This window comes from Pan paniscus, chromosome 7, assembly GCF_029289425.2.
Source record: "Pan paniscus chromosome 7, NHGRI_mPanPan1-v2.0_pri, whole genome shotgun sequence".
Lineage (NCBI taxonomy): Eukaryota > Metazoa > Chordata > Mammalia > Primates > Hominidae > Pan > Pan paniscus.
Genome location: NC_073256.2, coordinates 42,993,415 through 43,009,346, shown reverse-complemented (window position 1 = coordinate 43,009,346; position 15,932 = coordinate 42,993,415). Strand labels below are relative to the sequence as shown.

Genomic DNA, 15,932 nt, shown 5'->3' with positions numbered 1-15,932 from the left:
TTCTCCTTTCCTCTCAATTATTTTTATGTAAAGTAAAAAGCCCAAACATTATACAAATTATCATTTGTATTTGCAACTGACACTCCACCCAATATTCCGTTATATTTAAGGGAACCACAATCATCAGGAAGAGTTTTGATTGTCACTTAATAACTATAGAAAAGCCCTTGTGTGTTGAGGGTTTGTGGAATACCTAAGAAAATTTAATTTAGCTAGAAGATGTAAATTTAATTTACATTGGCTGTAAAAGGGAATTGCTGTAAAAGGTAATTGCAGTAAAATCAATTTGGGTATTCATGCACAATAATATGAAGACCATACAAATCCATATCAAAACACAGCAAATAAGCAGCAGACTTGAAAAATAAGAAAAACTTTTTTCGCTGGGTAGGCTTTTGATATATGAAAGATTTTGTTTTAGGATGCTCACTGGTAACATTTAAGGTTTCTTCACAGGCTACAGGTGCCTGTCCTTCCTCACAGTGGCACTGGAGTCCGTGGCCATCCACCTGGAAGAGCAGTCAATGATATATTCTCAAATGACTGATAGAAGTTGTGTTCTGCAACTCACTTACTTTAGTGCTACCTCTACATCAAACATACATGCACACAAGCACAAGCACGAACTTTTTATTCGTTAAACTGTGTAACAAAATCAATGATGTATAAAAATGAGTAAACAAAATACAAGAAGCAGCCATCTTTGAAAACGGCCTTTGAATAAGAGAATGATCCTGACAAATTCAAAGGCAGATGAACAAGACAGCATGATTTATCTTTCCAGATAAATATATGATATATATGATAAATATGGTAACCTGATGTGTGTGTGTGTGTGTGTGTGTGTGTGTGTGTATTACTATATAAGTGTTACTGATTAACCCAGCTTATGAGCGCGATGTTAGGCACTAACTGTTAGTAATTGCTGGTATTAGTGTTAATATATTATTTTGTAAAAAAATATACAATGTTTGCTGATTTTCTCAAAAACTTAACTTGACATTGGTGTAATTTAACTATAAGATATGTTGCAATAGATTCAACTTTAAACATCAGATTTAAACTTTATACATACATGAATCACTGAATTTCTAGATAACCAGTACAATAATGAAAGCATTACTTGTAATACTGGCTATATCTGTGTATAATAATATGTGATTTGGCTCCTTGGATAAATTTTGTTGATAACACATGAAAAAATGAATCCCAAATATATATTTGATTTAGAAAGCAGCAAACATACATATATACATACATATACATGCACATATAGGCTGGGGAATAAAGTAAATATATGGCTGATAAGACATTAATTTTGAAAGCAGTCATATCTTACAGGATTTTCACGGCACTGAGAGGGGCAATTGGTTGAGATATAGACCTTTTCCATGTTTAGACATTCACCATTGTTGCACACCTAGAAATGAAGTAAGCAAGCATGAATTAAAATGACTTACTATTGATATGAAATTGTAATTTCATGTAATGCATGTGAAGTGCACAATTTTGCATGTAATTTACATATGAAAAATTTCAATTTACATGATTTAATTATAAGTTATGTAATTTTTCCTACTGTAAAATTCCACATGTAGTATCTTCTGTGGATAGAGAAATCCTCTATAGATGATTGGGATGTGTACTATACATGCAAAGAAATATTTTAAACTCATTAGTTATTAAAATGTTTATGTTCTGAGTAATTACTTCAGTGTTAATCTGTCAAAGATTCTACAACTGTAATTGCAACAGTTTCTTTTGTTTCAATGAAGTTTTTCTTTTGATTTGGTTTAGCAATGTATGTTTATTATACCACAATTGAAGGTCATTTTATTAATATCAATTAATCTTATTTGTGTTTAATATTTTTGCTTTAAATTTTCCTTTCTCTTGGTAAATTTGATCACTAAAATATTATTGGTTTTGTTATTTTTGGTCTTTGCCTGATTCATCCTTACTCATTTATTTAATTTTTAAATGTTATTTTACATTTTATTTATAATTGAACATTCATTTATTGCCACCAGTTCAAAGATTATATTTACATTTTCTGTAGGGAGAACTTAATACATCTATATTTATTGGAATAAGTGATATATATATATACTCTTACTCCTTTCATTTTATTTACTTGATTTCCAACATTAGACATTGTGGCTTACCTTTTACTATATTTATCACTTTTATTCAGCTATTGTTTTCTCTAATTTGAAAGCTATATATGCTAATTTCTAAAGATTAATTTGGTTTACATTAATATATTTGAATCTAAATTATTCTATCATTTTCAAGAAAAAATCAACATTAACTCCTCCTTTTGCAAGATAAGAAATTTATCATATTTTTACTTCTTTCCTCTTTCTCTCAATTCAAGTTTTTGATTGAGTAAATCAGATACTACATTGTCAAAATTATTTATTATTCCTGAGATTTTTTACATCATTGTAATAAAAATATTATAATTAATAACTAGAATTTACTCAAAAGTCTTATGGATTTTGTTGCTTGCAATCATTTCTTTAATATCCTATCTCCTTATTTTACCTTCTAAATTTAAATTTATTTCTCTCTTGGCTGGAATACGTTCTTGACTATTTTTCTTTTCAAAAAATAGGTGCAGTCTATATCTTACAATATATTTTATTAGTTATAATATGTGTAAGAGTATCATTGTATTGCTTTTCTGTCTGAATAAAAACTTGGCTGTAAATATAGTTTTAGGGTCCCAACAATTATGTTCCCCAAAGCTCTGTAGATGTTGCTCCATTGTCTTCTGGATACTTGTTGCAGAGAAGTATTATGGTAACCTGATATTTCTTTCTATAGCAAATTAATGACCTTTTCTCTTTTGTGCTTATGGCATGTATTCTTTATTTTTGACATTCAAGGCATGAGGGTAAGTAAAAGCCTTCATCTCTTTCTATAAATTTTTCCTGGTACTAAGTGAATTTTTTCATACATTCTTCAGATTAGGGACATATTATGATTATTTCATTAACTATATTTTCACCTCTCTTCTGTGTTTTTAATTTAGAATTCATATTAAATCTGTAATGAATTTTTTAGAACTCTATTTCCTGGTTTTATTTATTTTCTTTGAGTTTTAACATTCCTTTATGTTATTGTGTTAAGAAGTTTAGCTTCTAACTTACTGATTTTTTTTGTAATATCCAATTCAGTGGTTTACTGGCCACATTACATATAAACCAGTAATCATGGTTTGTACTTTGAAGGCAATGCTCTTTGATCTCAAATTATACTTTTTTATATAGGTTTAATATGTTTTAAAATTTCATTCAAAAAATTTTTCTTGATAAAGGAGGAAATCTTTCAACATTGTATTAGTTCGTTTTCATGCTGCTGATAAAGACATACATGAGACTGGGCAATTTGCAAAAGAAAGAGGTTTAATTGAACTTACAGTTCCACGTGGCTGGGGGAGTCTAACAATCTTGGCAGAAAGCAAGGAGGAGCAAGTCACATCTTACATGGATGGCAGCAGGCAAAGAGAGAGCTTGTGCAGGAAAATCCCCCCTTATAATAACCATCAGATCTCATGAGACTTACTCAGTATCAGGAGAACAGCATGGGAAAGACCTGCTCTCGTGATTCACTTACCTCCCAGTGGGTCCCTCCCACAAATGTGGGAATTCAAGATGAGATTTGGGTGGAGACACAGCCAAACCACATCATTCCGTCCCTGGCCCCTCCCAAATCTCATGTCGTCACATTTTAAAACCAATCATGCCTTCCCAACAGTCCCCCAGAGTCTTAACTCATTTCAGCATTAACTCAAAAGTCCACAGTCCAAAGTCTCATTCAGTACAAAGCAAGTCCCTTCCACCTAAAATCCTGTAAAATCAAAAAGCAAGTTACTTACTTTCTGGATACAATGGGGGTACAGGCATTGGATAAATACAGCCGTTCCAAATGGGAGAAATTGGCCAGAACAAAGGGGCTAATAGGCCCCATGTAAGTCTGAATCCAGCAGGGCAGTCAAATCTTAAAGCTCCAAAATGATCTCCTTTGATTCCATGTCTCACATCCAGATCACACTGATGCAAGAGGTGGGTTCCCATAGTCTTGAGCAGCTCTGCCTCTGTGGTTTTGCAGGATATAGCCTCCCTTCTGGCTGCTTCCATGGGCTGACATTGAGTGTTTGCAGCTTTTCCAGGTGCACAGTGCAAGCTGTGGGTGGATCTACCATTCCAGGGTCTGGAGGACATTGGCCCTCTTCTTACAGCTCCACTAGGCAATGCCTCAGCAAGGACTCTGTGTGGGGGATCCGACCCTACATTTCTCGTCTACACTGCCCTAGCAGAGATTCTCCATGAGGGCCCCGCCCCTGCAGCAAACTTTTACCTGGGCATCCAGGCATTTCCATACATCTTCTGAAATCTACGCTGAGGTTCCCAAACCTCAATTCTTCACTTCTGTGCACCTGCAGTCTCAGCACCACATGAAGGCTGCCAAGGCCTGGGGCTTCCACCCTCTGAAGCAACAGCCCAAGCTGTACCTTGGAGCCTTTTAGTCCCAGCTGGAGTGGCTGGGACTCAGGGCACCAAGTCCCTAGACTGCACACAGCACGGGGACCCTGGGCCTGGCCCACTAAACCATTTTCTCCTAGGCCTCTGGGCCTGTGATAGGAGGGGCTGCTATGAAGACCTGTGACATGCTCTGGAGACGTTTTCCCCATTGTCTTTGGGATTAACATTTGGCATCTCATTACTTACGCAGACATCTGCAGCCAGCTTCAATTTCTCCTCAGAAAATGGGTTTTTCTTTTCTATCACATTGTCAGGCTGCAAATTTTTTGAACTTTCATGCTCTGCTTCCCTTATAAAACTGAATGCATTTAACAGCACCCAAGTCACCTATTGAATGCTTTGCTGCTTAGAAATTTCTTCCACCAGATACCCTAAATCATCTCTCTTCAGTTCACAGTTCCACAAATCTCTAGAGCAGGGGCAAAATGCTACCAGTCTCTTTGCTAAAACATAACAAGAGTCATCTTTGCTCCTGTTTCACCTTACATTCACCTTTACTTGAAATGGCAACTGAGATTGAATAATTTTTATTTTTTTCTTTACATTCATTGATTCTTTCTTCTGTTCCCTCCATTCTTCTGTTGAACTCATTCACTGAATATTTTTATTCCAGTATTGTAATTTTTCCGTTCTAAAATTTCCATTTGGCTCTTATATTTTATATGTCTTTTCTGGAAGTTTGTTATTTTGCTGAGACCTTCTATTTTTTTCATTTATTTCAAGCGTGTGCATAATTGTTCACTGAAGCATTTTTGTAAAGGCTGCTTTAAATTCCTTGTCAGGTAATTCAACATATGTGTCACCTTGTTGTTGCATCTAGAGATTGTCTTTTGTCATTTCAATTGAGATTTCCCTGGTTCTTTGAAGAGTGACTCATTTGTATTCTGGATACTCTGGGGACTATGAGCTATAGGATCTTATTCAAATCTGTTGTTTTAGCAGATCTTCTCTAAAACCATTCCTGTTATGGAAGAGAATCACTGCTTCACTCACGCCAGCTGGGGTGGAAACCCAGCCTCCTCACATACTTTCATGACACTGGGGTTGGAAGAATTCATCACCACTGAGCTGTGGTGAATGTCCTGACTCCCCATAAGCCCTCACTGAAACCCTGTCTGGAGCCAGGGCATCTGTTAGAGCTGGAAGAAAATGGAAGTCTAGGCTTCCCACTTGATCCTTGCTGATGCAGGAGGAGTCAGACCACAGAATTTTTCCCTGCTGTTTGGTTGGAATGGGGCAATTATTACCAAAATGTTTTCTGTCTCGTTAGCCTACTCCTTTTCTTGTCCTTTGGTTTTAGAGAAGCCCTGCTAAAACAACAGATTTGAATAAGGTCCCACATAGCTCATAGTCTAAAAATAGCATATCAATGCCAAAAAGAAGATTTTTTTTCACTCACATCATTGTGATACCTACATAGACTGGCATTAACTATGCATGAATTTCCTCATTAGAATTTGGCTGAAGAACTGGCACCACTGTGATGGATGTACTTCTGCCCTAAGCCTTCTCTTGAAGGAATAAGCTCTCTATGCGGAGTACGTGGTCACAGTGTACTTGGGAGATGGAGATGGATTCCTTCACAACTGCCTTTCTAACAGCCCCTTTCTTCAGTCCTTGCCACTCTTAAAGAAGGAAGCACTTTGTATCTCAGGCTGGTTTTTCGTATCTGAGGTGAATAGCAAATCTTTTGGTATTTTCTTCAACCTCAGGCTTCACACTTAGTCTTGTTGAATACCTTTGAATTTTTTAGCTTGTGGTTAGCATACATACCTTAATTTTCACAAACATAGCTTTCTTAGCATGTTGATATTCATTTAATGATTTTAACAGGAAGTAGGATAGTTAAATATATAAACTCAAAATGTAAGTCGCTATTAAATATTTAGTTCTAGTTCTTTTTTTTACATTCTGAACTTTGGTTTTCCAATGTATTTCTCTATCACACTGTACAAATGTCACTGTAATATTTTTGGTGATAGTGTAGAGAGAGAAGGGAAGACATATCACATAGAGAACCTACTCAGTTTCAAATACCTGATTTTAGGGGTAAAATATCATGTGTTTTCCATATATTCTTTATGAGCCAGCTATTGTTTAGAGTATGCATTCTAATGTTGTCATCTTGCCATAAAAAACTCTTTCCAATTTGGACCCATTCTGTCTTCTCTTCAATTTCATCTTTTGCCATTTAACCCAAAGGTCAAGCCACTCTGAAATTGCTGGTTATCTGAATTATGCCATACACTTTGTACCTTTACATATTGTGCAGGCATTTTTTGCTAAAATGTCTTCTCCCATTTCCTGTGTGTTAAAATGTTCAAGTCAAAGCTGAAATGTTATTCATTTAAGATGCCATTTCATCTTCTCTGAGCAAAGTCAGCCACTTTTCCTTTAGACATCAATGTACATTGGTCACACCACTAAGAAAGCATTTTTTTGAACTGTAATCATGTAATTTTTACTGTATGAAATTCTCATGTATGCTTACCTCTAGTGTACAGTCAGTGGCACCATAGTATATGGCTAGTAAATATGAGTGAATGAATAAAATAAATGAAGATGTAAGGCTACTTTATACTCACATTAATTAGAAAAATCCATGTCTATAATTTCATTAGATATCCGCTGTAAGTTTTACTAATTAAGCACATTTGTAACAATTATGGGTCATTTGGCATGACTAAAATTAGGCAAAATGGATGTTTATTACAGTGTTATTGCTACTCTGCTCCTCATTAAAAAATACTTGTCAATATTTTTTCCTTTTCCATATCTAGACCTCTTTGGAAGCAATTACAGTATCCAGTAATGTTTTTAAAGGATTGAACTAAGAAGTTTTAGTAAAACAAAGGGCTTTTGTCTTACCATTCCCTCTCCACATTTTGTTCCTGACGCCACCAGGCCAATGTCTGTAGAATCATGGTATAAAAAAATGGTTTTGCATTTGACAGTAGCATTCTGCTGGGGATCCTTAAGGTGATAGGTCTTGTCTTCTCCAAGGAGAGAGGAAAGCTCCCCTCCAGTGCAGTAGACCTTTCCACATCTGACATCTCTGAAGGAAAGGCAGAATATTCAAACTTGGAACTAGAAATACAACTTTTGAGACTAGGCTGGCAATGAAGCCTCCCGGTCACTCTTTTTCTAGATCCAGGTTTCTCGCCAAGTTAAGGAGGCTGTAATGGGCAGAGAAAACCACTGAGCAAAGTCTTGGCCCTGGGAACTGAGATGAGTCCGTAAAAAATGTAAAATGATCATATTTCTTTTGGATTTCCCTGTGAACCTCACAAGTCAATATTGGCTTAAGTTTACAGGGGAATTTTTTTTATTAGTAATTTGAATAAGCATAATTTTAATCAGGACACCAAGATTTCCTTCTTATTTCCCTCTTCTCCCGGTCTCAGTAAAAAGAGGTTAACAGGTCTGGGGACAGGAGCCATTCTGATTTTGACAAAGTGCTGTAAGAAGGCAAGTTACTTTTTTTCCACAGGGAACTTACTTCTCCTTACAGGGAAGAAATCTGTTTTCCTTGTTTTTGCAGTATCCAAATTTATTTCCTTTTGTATTCATCTTGTAGCAGATATCATGACTCTCTATTGCCTCTGGGGTAAAAAATGGTATAAAAGTAAAACAATAAAAGCATGACTATCATGAATCATAAAAGACCTTATTTTTCTAATGTAATTAAACTTTCAGAATCATGTCATAGTGAAGTAGAATGGAATAAATTATTTAAAAACTATCCTATTGCCTCAGGAGAATATTTTAGGCTGGAGATATAAAACAGCAACAAATATACATAGCTCATATACTGAGATAGTTAATATTAGATGTAAGATCAACTAATATGACAGGTAATATCCAGAGAAATGCTAAGCAATATCTTGGAATAATGCCACAAATGACATTGTATCTGATCTTGACGCAATTCCTACAGGGCAATAACAGAGAAATAGAGGCCACCATCTGTGTGAATACTTCACTGTGATTATCTCTCACCATCATCAAATAGTTCAGAGCACTGATCCTCACGAGTTGGACATTTCCCCATGAAACAGTAGCCTTCTGAGTTCTTACAAGGAAATCCATTGACCCTGAACTGGTCCTTAGGACAGGCAGGTGAGTGGCCAGTGCACATCTCAGGAAAATCACATTCATCTTTCGCCGGTCTGCATATGGACCCTGCTTTTTTTATCTGTTGAGGAAAAACAAAGAGACTAAATCCTGGATACATTTAGGTAGGTAAGGTTTCGTAAGTAGACAGAAAGTTGACCCATTCATCCAAAAAAGGTTTTAAGGATGGGTCATAGCTTCCTTCTCCATTCCATCAAGAATCATTGTCATTTGTCAATGTGTTGGCACTCATGTAATTTTAAGAATGACAAAATGATGTTTTTGAAATTTGGTATTACAGCAGCCTTAGGGAGAGTTAGGATGTACATCAAATGAAGAAACGGGCAGGTGTTCTCACTTATCTTGTCTTTTCTTTGTCCCAAGGGATCCAGTACATACCCTGCCTACCCCCTACCCACCTCGAATTGGGAACCCCTGTTTATAATGAGGAAATCTCCAGTCCCAATAAATCAGATTCCTGCATACGAACTGGAGAAAAATACCCTTGCTTTCACTGCTAGAGGGAACTGCATAGAGATATTCTCTCATTCAGCCATTCAATAAGAATTTAATTATGCTGGATTCTGGATGAATTCGAAGATGCATAAGATATGTTTGTTTTCTTTGTGAATTCACAATAAAGTTGAGTGAAAGAAGTGTCAGTAAACTCTTGGACAGAGCCATTGGGGTTTCTGGTTGTCTTCCTCTGGAACGTTTCTCCACTTACTAGACACTACCACTTTCCAATGCTAATATAACCCCTTTCCCTTTTAGCTCTCCCTTGGGATTTCAAATATCCTTCCAGATGAGGTTAAACAGATTGGTGATTATTTACAAAGGAGCAAGAATAGAGCTGGTCATGTGACTTCCCTCCTAAACCTCCAATTGCTACTTGATGTTTCTCCACTACCCAGGCCATAGCACAGCCCAATGCTCAGATGTTGGAGCATCTCACAAGAATCTCTGTTGGGTACTTGCAAGCCTAGCTTCATTTTGGAGTCAGTGGTGCAGGGCTGTCCAGTGGTTAGATAACTCTTGGATCCTACATATTCTTAAACTGAAAAAAAAAACTTCTCCTGGCACATGACCTTACCTGACAAGATTCACAGCATTCTCCTTCTGCACAAGTAAATCCTGGCTTCAGTACACATGTGTGTGCATCACAGCAAGGATTAGTACACTCCTGGCAATAACCACAAAAGAGAGATGAGAAATTGGTATGTACTTTGACTCCTGTTTGAAGAATTAATTAGTTGTGCTTCTGTGGATTCTGTTAGAGTTAAATACTGATGCATGATTGTTGGCTGTGGTACATACATAAAGATTACTGTTTAGAACTGGTATTTGGGACTTTAACTATTTCTCCTTCTCTCGTGCTGTTTGGTACATTACAGGTAATGGATTCTCATTGACAGAATTAGAGAGTCCAACATTTATAATCTTCATTTATCCTAATTATCTCCATTTCCTTGAAGGGTCGTACTGCTTCCCTGTACTGAAGTGTGATGTGAGACTATTCAGCTGCTGAAGATCTGATTTTACCTTTTGCTCAAGCTGCCCATTATTTCAGGCTGACTTTTATTTTTTAATGTATCATTAAATAACATCAAAATGGTAACTTCTGCCCTATTTTCTCAAACAAAATAAAAACTCAAAGAAAATGGAGTGTGGCCGGATAAGGTACCTCATGTGTTAGAATGAATCCGTGGAACCATTCCAAAGAATGCATATGGACAGGAGGATCATTTTCCAAAATTAAGAGCCTCTTTGCATTTAACCTGAGACATTTGAAGACATTCTTATAACCTTTGGACAGGTTACTGTCCCCAGTCTGATTATGGAATCTCTAACTGCTGTCCTACTAGACCTCCTGGTATTGTGCATTATCTAGACTGTAGATACAAAAATTGTGGTCCTCGGGCCAGCAACATCAGTGTAACCTTGAAGCTAGGTAGGTGTACAGAATCTCAGAACCACTCCGTACTTACTGAATCTGAGTTCACATTTTAACAATGTCCCCTGGTGATTCATCTGCACTTATTAATTTCAGAGGCAGTTGTCTAGAAGACATATCTATGTGATAAGCTCTTGAAAGAAATAGCTTCTATGTTGGGGAAAAGCATATTAAGAATTACTTTAAAATTTGCCTCAAGGGCTTTTCCTAAATGTTACAGAGACCACAACTACAATAAATACATGAAACATTTGAAGGTTTCTGCTCTATTAAGAAAGAGTTTTCTATTAACAGGAACTGTCCAGCTGTGATACAGGTTAGCCTCGTAAGTTAATAAATAAAACTTGATTGAGTAAGAGATTTTGTAGAGCAGATTCTGACTCTGCATGAGACATCAGACTTAAGGACACTTATGGGTCCTTGTCACAAGCAGAACCAATTATTTATTAACAAGGAAAGGTGATGCTGCTGATCTCCAGCAAGGTCATTACACATGTTTCATGACTTGATAAGAAGCCCTGGAATGAGGCTGCACCAATAATTTGTTTTATAAAATCAAAATAAAAATGGAAAGCAAAATTTTTAAAAGTTTTACAAGGAACACCACGGTTGGTTTGATTAATGGCCACATCCCTGCCTAGGTTCTACCTGATCATAAAATTTGCAATTTAAAGATAGCATCATTTGCAAATACCTGAGCAGGGCCACAGTCACACTCTTCGCCCTCATCCAACTTCTTGTTTCCACAAAATTGGAAATCATCAAAATTGTAAGGAAATGGAATGTTGAGCATGCATGTTGGCTTATAATCCTTCAAGTACTGGTGGTATTGGTTTTGGCTGCATTTACTGAATTTCAGTGCAGGAATGCTAGAGATAGAATGAGGTAAAAATAAAGATTAATCATATCAATGCATAGTGGTACAGTGGCTGTGAGCATTTTATGAAGCATTTGGAAAGAACAAATGTAAATGTTTACTGTTAGAGCAGGGAAGTAACTGGGTCCTTTATTATAGAAAATATCTTTTCAAAACACAGCAAACACATGCTATTTTAGTGAAAATATCTTGGTTATAGATCCTCCAGCAAATCCTTCCTGAAGCCCACATTACAGACTGGTTGTCTGTGTTTACTGCTTCCACATCCTCTTTAATTTGGTCCTCTTGAAATAACCTATGTATTTGTTTATCATCCCTACTAGATTACAAGCATCTCAAAGCAATAATTGTATCATGTGTGATTTTACAAAAATACACATTAGTTAACACAGAGCCTGGCACAAAGTGGTTCTCTATAAATTTGTTAAGACAAACAGTTTATTTAATAATATACATATCCATAGGAATGTAATATACTTCTTAACCTGAAATTTATCTCCCTTCCATCTTCCTTTTCTTTTGACTTCCTTAACATTATTATTGACATAATAATTCAATACAATAGGACTTTAGAGTCTTGATTACATTAGACTGAGATAGTGGGACTCTGTAAAATATTACTAATTATGTAAATAATAATGTAAAACTAAATATTAATTACTGTGTTCTTATTCTGTGCCAGTCATCACATTTAGTTGTGTTAGCCACTTTACTCCATTTAATCAATGTGTGGAAGCATTGATCACCAAGAAACTTTTCTTACTATATACAATGCTTTATGTATACCTGCTCCGAAGGGATTCAAAGATATGCAAAACTTAGGACCTGACTGCTTGGTAATTCACAGTACAATGGGGAAGCCTGGATATTCATTTATTCTGTAACTGTTTATGGAGTGTTTAATATGTGTTTGGGACTTTTCTAGTACAGTGGTGTTATAACAGTGACCCAAAAAGACAAAACCCTCTGACCTTGTGGGACTAGCTTATATTCCAGCAGAAGAGTACACTTATAAATAAGCTGAACGCATGAAACAGAGAATATGCCAGATAGTAATAAGTACTAAAGAGAAGACAAAAAACAAATGGAGTGGGAGTTGAAATGCCAGGATGTATGTATGATCTAGATCAGGTGGCCAGGGAAAACATCGGTGGGAATAACATTTGAGTAAAGATGTGAAGGAAGACATTATAGCTTATAGAAAAGATGACAAAACAAGGCATGTAGAGTCTATTTGTCCCCTAATTGCCTTGGTAGCAATTGGTACTAATTGTTCATGGTGTACTTTTGCAGTGTACCCAGAAAGTTTTGGGATTTCTCTCACGGTATCACTAGAGAGAGACACTACCAGTTGGCAAGATATAGCCCCAGAAAGAAAACTGCCATGCCTAGTTATGGATAGACATTTTAGGAAATTCCATAGCTTTACAACATATCCTACAATAATGGATTTTGACTCAAAATCCACTTTTGAAACATATTTTTTTCTTTTCTTTTTTTTTTCTTTTTTTTTTGAGACGGAGTTTTGCTCTTGTTGCCCAGGCTAGAGTGCAGTGACATGATCTCGGCTCACGGCAACCTCCGCCTCCCGAATTCAAGCAATTCTCCTCCCATGTAGCTGGGATTACACGCATGTGCCACCAGCCTGGCTAATTTTGTATTTTTAGTAGAGATGGGGTTTCTCCATGTTGGCCAGGCTGGTCTCGAACTCCCGACCTCAGGTGATCCACCTGCCTCGGCCTCCCAAAGTGCTGGGATTACAGGCATGAGCCACCATGCCCAGCCCACTTCTGAATTATATGAGTGTATGCTGTACGTTGTTCGAACCTCACCTTCCATCACTGTCCATCACGCATTTTCCTGAAGGACAGGTGCATGGGAACTCATCATGCTGCATCCCAAGGTTATGCCCCAGTTGATGTGCCATTCTGTTTGCAATTATGTTTGTGTCAGGTAAAAGATCCTGATGATAAAAAAATTGCATTAGAAATTTTCAAAAGATAGCATACTGTAGTACATTGTGCTTCAAACTAGTGGTTGAAAGACCTGGCTTCTAGCTCCTAGTTAACTGGTATCTATTTAAAAAGGCATGGACTCAGTTACCTCTCTCCTCTGTACCTCAGTTTCCTTAATTATATAAGAAACCCAAGAAAGTGACTTTTTAAGTATCTCTAGTTCTAACATTTGAAATTCTTTCTTTGTGGCATGGTGATAGTCATTGTTCAATTTATAGAAGCTCATTCTTATAAATAGTTAAAAACTATTAACTAATGTTATTATGATTTTTACCTCTTCAAAATTCATATGTCGAAGGTATAAAACTAACTTCAAGGTGATGACACTAGGAGGTGAAGTCTTTGGAAGGTGAGTAAGTCATGGGGGCAGAGCCCTCATAAGTGGGATTAATGCCCTTATAAAAGAGGTTTGAATGAGATCCATGCCCCTTCTACCGGGTCAGGACACAGCAGGGTGTCAACTGTGAGCCAGACAGGGCTTCACCAGACACCGAATCTGCTAAGGACTTAATCTTAGATTTCCTAGCCTCCGAGAAATAACTTTCTATTGTTTCTTACCCATTCATTTGTGATATTTTGTTACAGCAGCTAGAATGAGCTAAGATAAATATCCTACACAATATAATAAGTAATATTGATTGTCCTCTTTGTACTAGATATTCAAATTCTATACAAATAAAAATATGAGGTTCTTGTTTTCAGCTTATAGTCTCACATTGCACAACAATGCTATACAATCTTAAAGACGAAGTTTCTATTATGGGAAAAACTTAAATGTCAGATATATCAAATCCATGGAAGAATTGGTTAACTTGGCTCATAGTTCCATTATATGCTTTAATTTCTATGGTAATACAGAATTAATTTCCAAAAAGAGGTGGGCTATCAGATTACTATAGAGCTAATAAAACATACCTAATTTGGTCATCTCATCTTACTCATATAAAGTTTAAAATGTGTCCTGGAGTGAGTATAATAGCATAATCTAAGTAGCGTGTATCATAGTATGAGTAGCAATAATCTAACAGCATATATCAGATGAAATTGACTCTATGATCCAAAACTTATGTTACTGAAATACCATAGGGAAAGCTGTAAGCACAAAATAACTATATAATAAGTAAGTCATGTGGTCATTTAAATAAGTACTAGCTTTGAAATTTTTTATCTTAATACCAGACAAGGCACAGCAACAACTAGGCGCGACATAAAGAAAATAAATAGAAACCTTCGTGTTTTCAAGCATCTCTCAGATGGGGTTACTTGGACAACATTTACTAGAAGCTTAGAGACTTTGGAAAGGATCACATAAAAAAAAGGGAGTCAACAGTTTTTAGGTCTTATGCTTTCTAAAAATGAATTGAAAGGTTGTCTTGATATGATATAGGAAGTGGTTTATGTGCCTTATTATCAGCACTAGAACAATTATCCTCACTTGCTAAATGAGCCATCAACTTTTATGTGCATTATTTGTCCTTATAAGTAGCTATATTTCATATGCAAAAGAGCTTTACTAATCATTGCATGCTGATCTGTGGTATACCATCCGTTTCAACTCTGAACAAAATGGGTTTACCTTCAATATTTATCTATAATTTTTCAATAAAACATTTTTATTCATTTAATAAAGGAAGCATAACAGTCTGTTCATGACATATCTTAGTGAGTATATATGACAAAATGCATACATAGTCTCTTTCCATGGAACCCAGGACATTACAACAATTTTATTCAAACATTATTAAGTAATATAAATAAAACACAGCCCACCTTAATGATACTGGTGGAATAATAGGGCAGGCACATACCCCCTGGATAAGAAATTCCTTGCACATGTGAGTAGAGCCACTTCCCACTATGAAAAAGATGCAAAAATAGTCTTCAATCTGAGTTAGTAGTTTAATTAACACAAAGATCAAATTGCAGTGAACCCCAGCAATGCCAATGCTTTTGCATGTGAAAATGCCTTCTTATTTCTGGAGTTTTGGAATTGAGGCTGACCTTAGTTGATATTGAGCTCATCTTTAACCTGTGGGATATTAGAGGCATTGAAAAAGCCAGTGCACTTGGGAGGCCGAGGCAGGTGGATCACGAGGTCAAGAGATCGAGACCATCCTGGCCATTGTGGTGAAACCCCATCTCTACTAAAAATACAAAAATTAGCTGGGCATGGTGGTGCACACCTGTAGTCCCAGGTACTTGGGAGGCTGAGGTAGGAGAATCACCTGAACCCGAGAGGCGGAGGTTGCAGTGAACTGAGATCATGCTACTGCTCTCCAGGACACAGAGCGAGGCTCCACCTCAATTAAAAAAAAAAAAAAAAAAAAGCCAGTGCAATCTTACACTGAAATTGTAGAAAGGTATAAAACAAAAAACGAAAAAATACAAATCAAAAAATACAATTGAAATCCCATTTTACTTTA

General features: G+C 36.4%; 1 protein-coding gene and 1 long non-coding RNA gene across 2 annotated transcripts in view; one reads left to right on the top strand and one right to left on the bottom strand.

Moving 5' to 3' along the window:
- Positions 1-15,932, top strand: part of LOC134731058 (uncharacterized) — a 772,118-nt gene that overhangs the window by 420,358 nt on the left and 335,828 nt on the right. The gene's annotated exons all lie outside the window — the stretch shown is intronic.
- The window catches only part of ADAM7 (ADAM metallopeptidase domain 7), a 68,652-nt gene that overhangs the window by 9,303 nt on the left and 43,417 nt on the right, over positions 1-15,932 (bottom strand). Inside the window, exons 10-18 of the mRNA XM_057302991.1 lie at positions 15,280-15,364; positions 13,327-13,457; positions 11,312-11,486; positions 9,757-9,846; positions 8,550-8,745; positions 8,050-8,152; positions 7,419-7,605; positions 1,340-1,420; positions 431-509 (exon numbers count right to left, since the gene is read on the bottom strand). Coding sequence (XP_057158974.1) covers positions 431-509; positions 1,340-1,420; positions 7,419-7,605; positions 8,050-8,152; positions 8,550-8,745; positions 9,757-9,846; positions 11,312-11,486; positions 13,327-13,457; positions 15,280-15,364 — 1,127 coding nt within the window. The remainder of the gene's footprint in view (positions 1-430; positions 510-1,339; positions 1,421-7,418; positions 7,606-8,049; positions 8,153-8,549; positions 8,746-9,756; positions 9,847-11,311; positions 11,487-13,326; positions 13,458-15,279; positions 15,365-15,932) is intronic.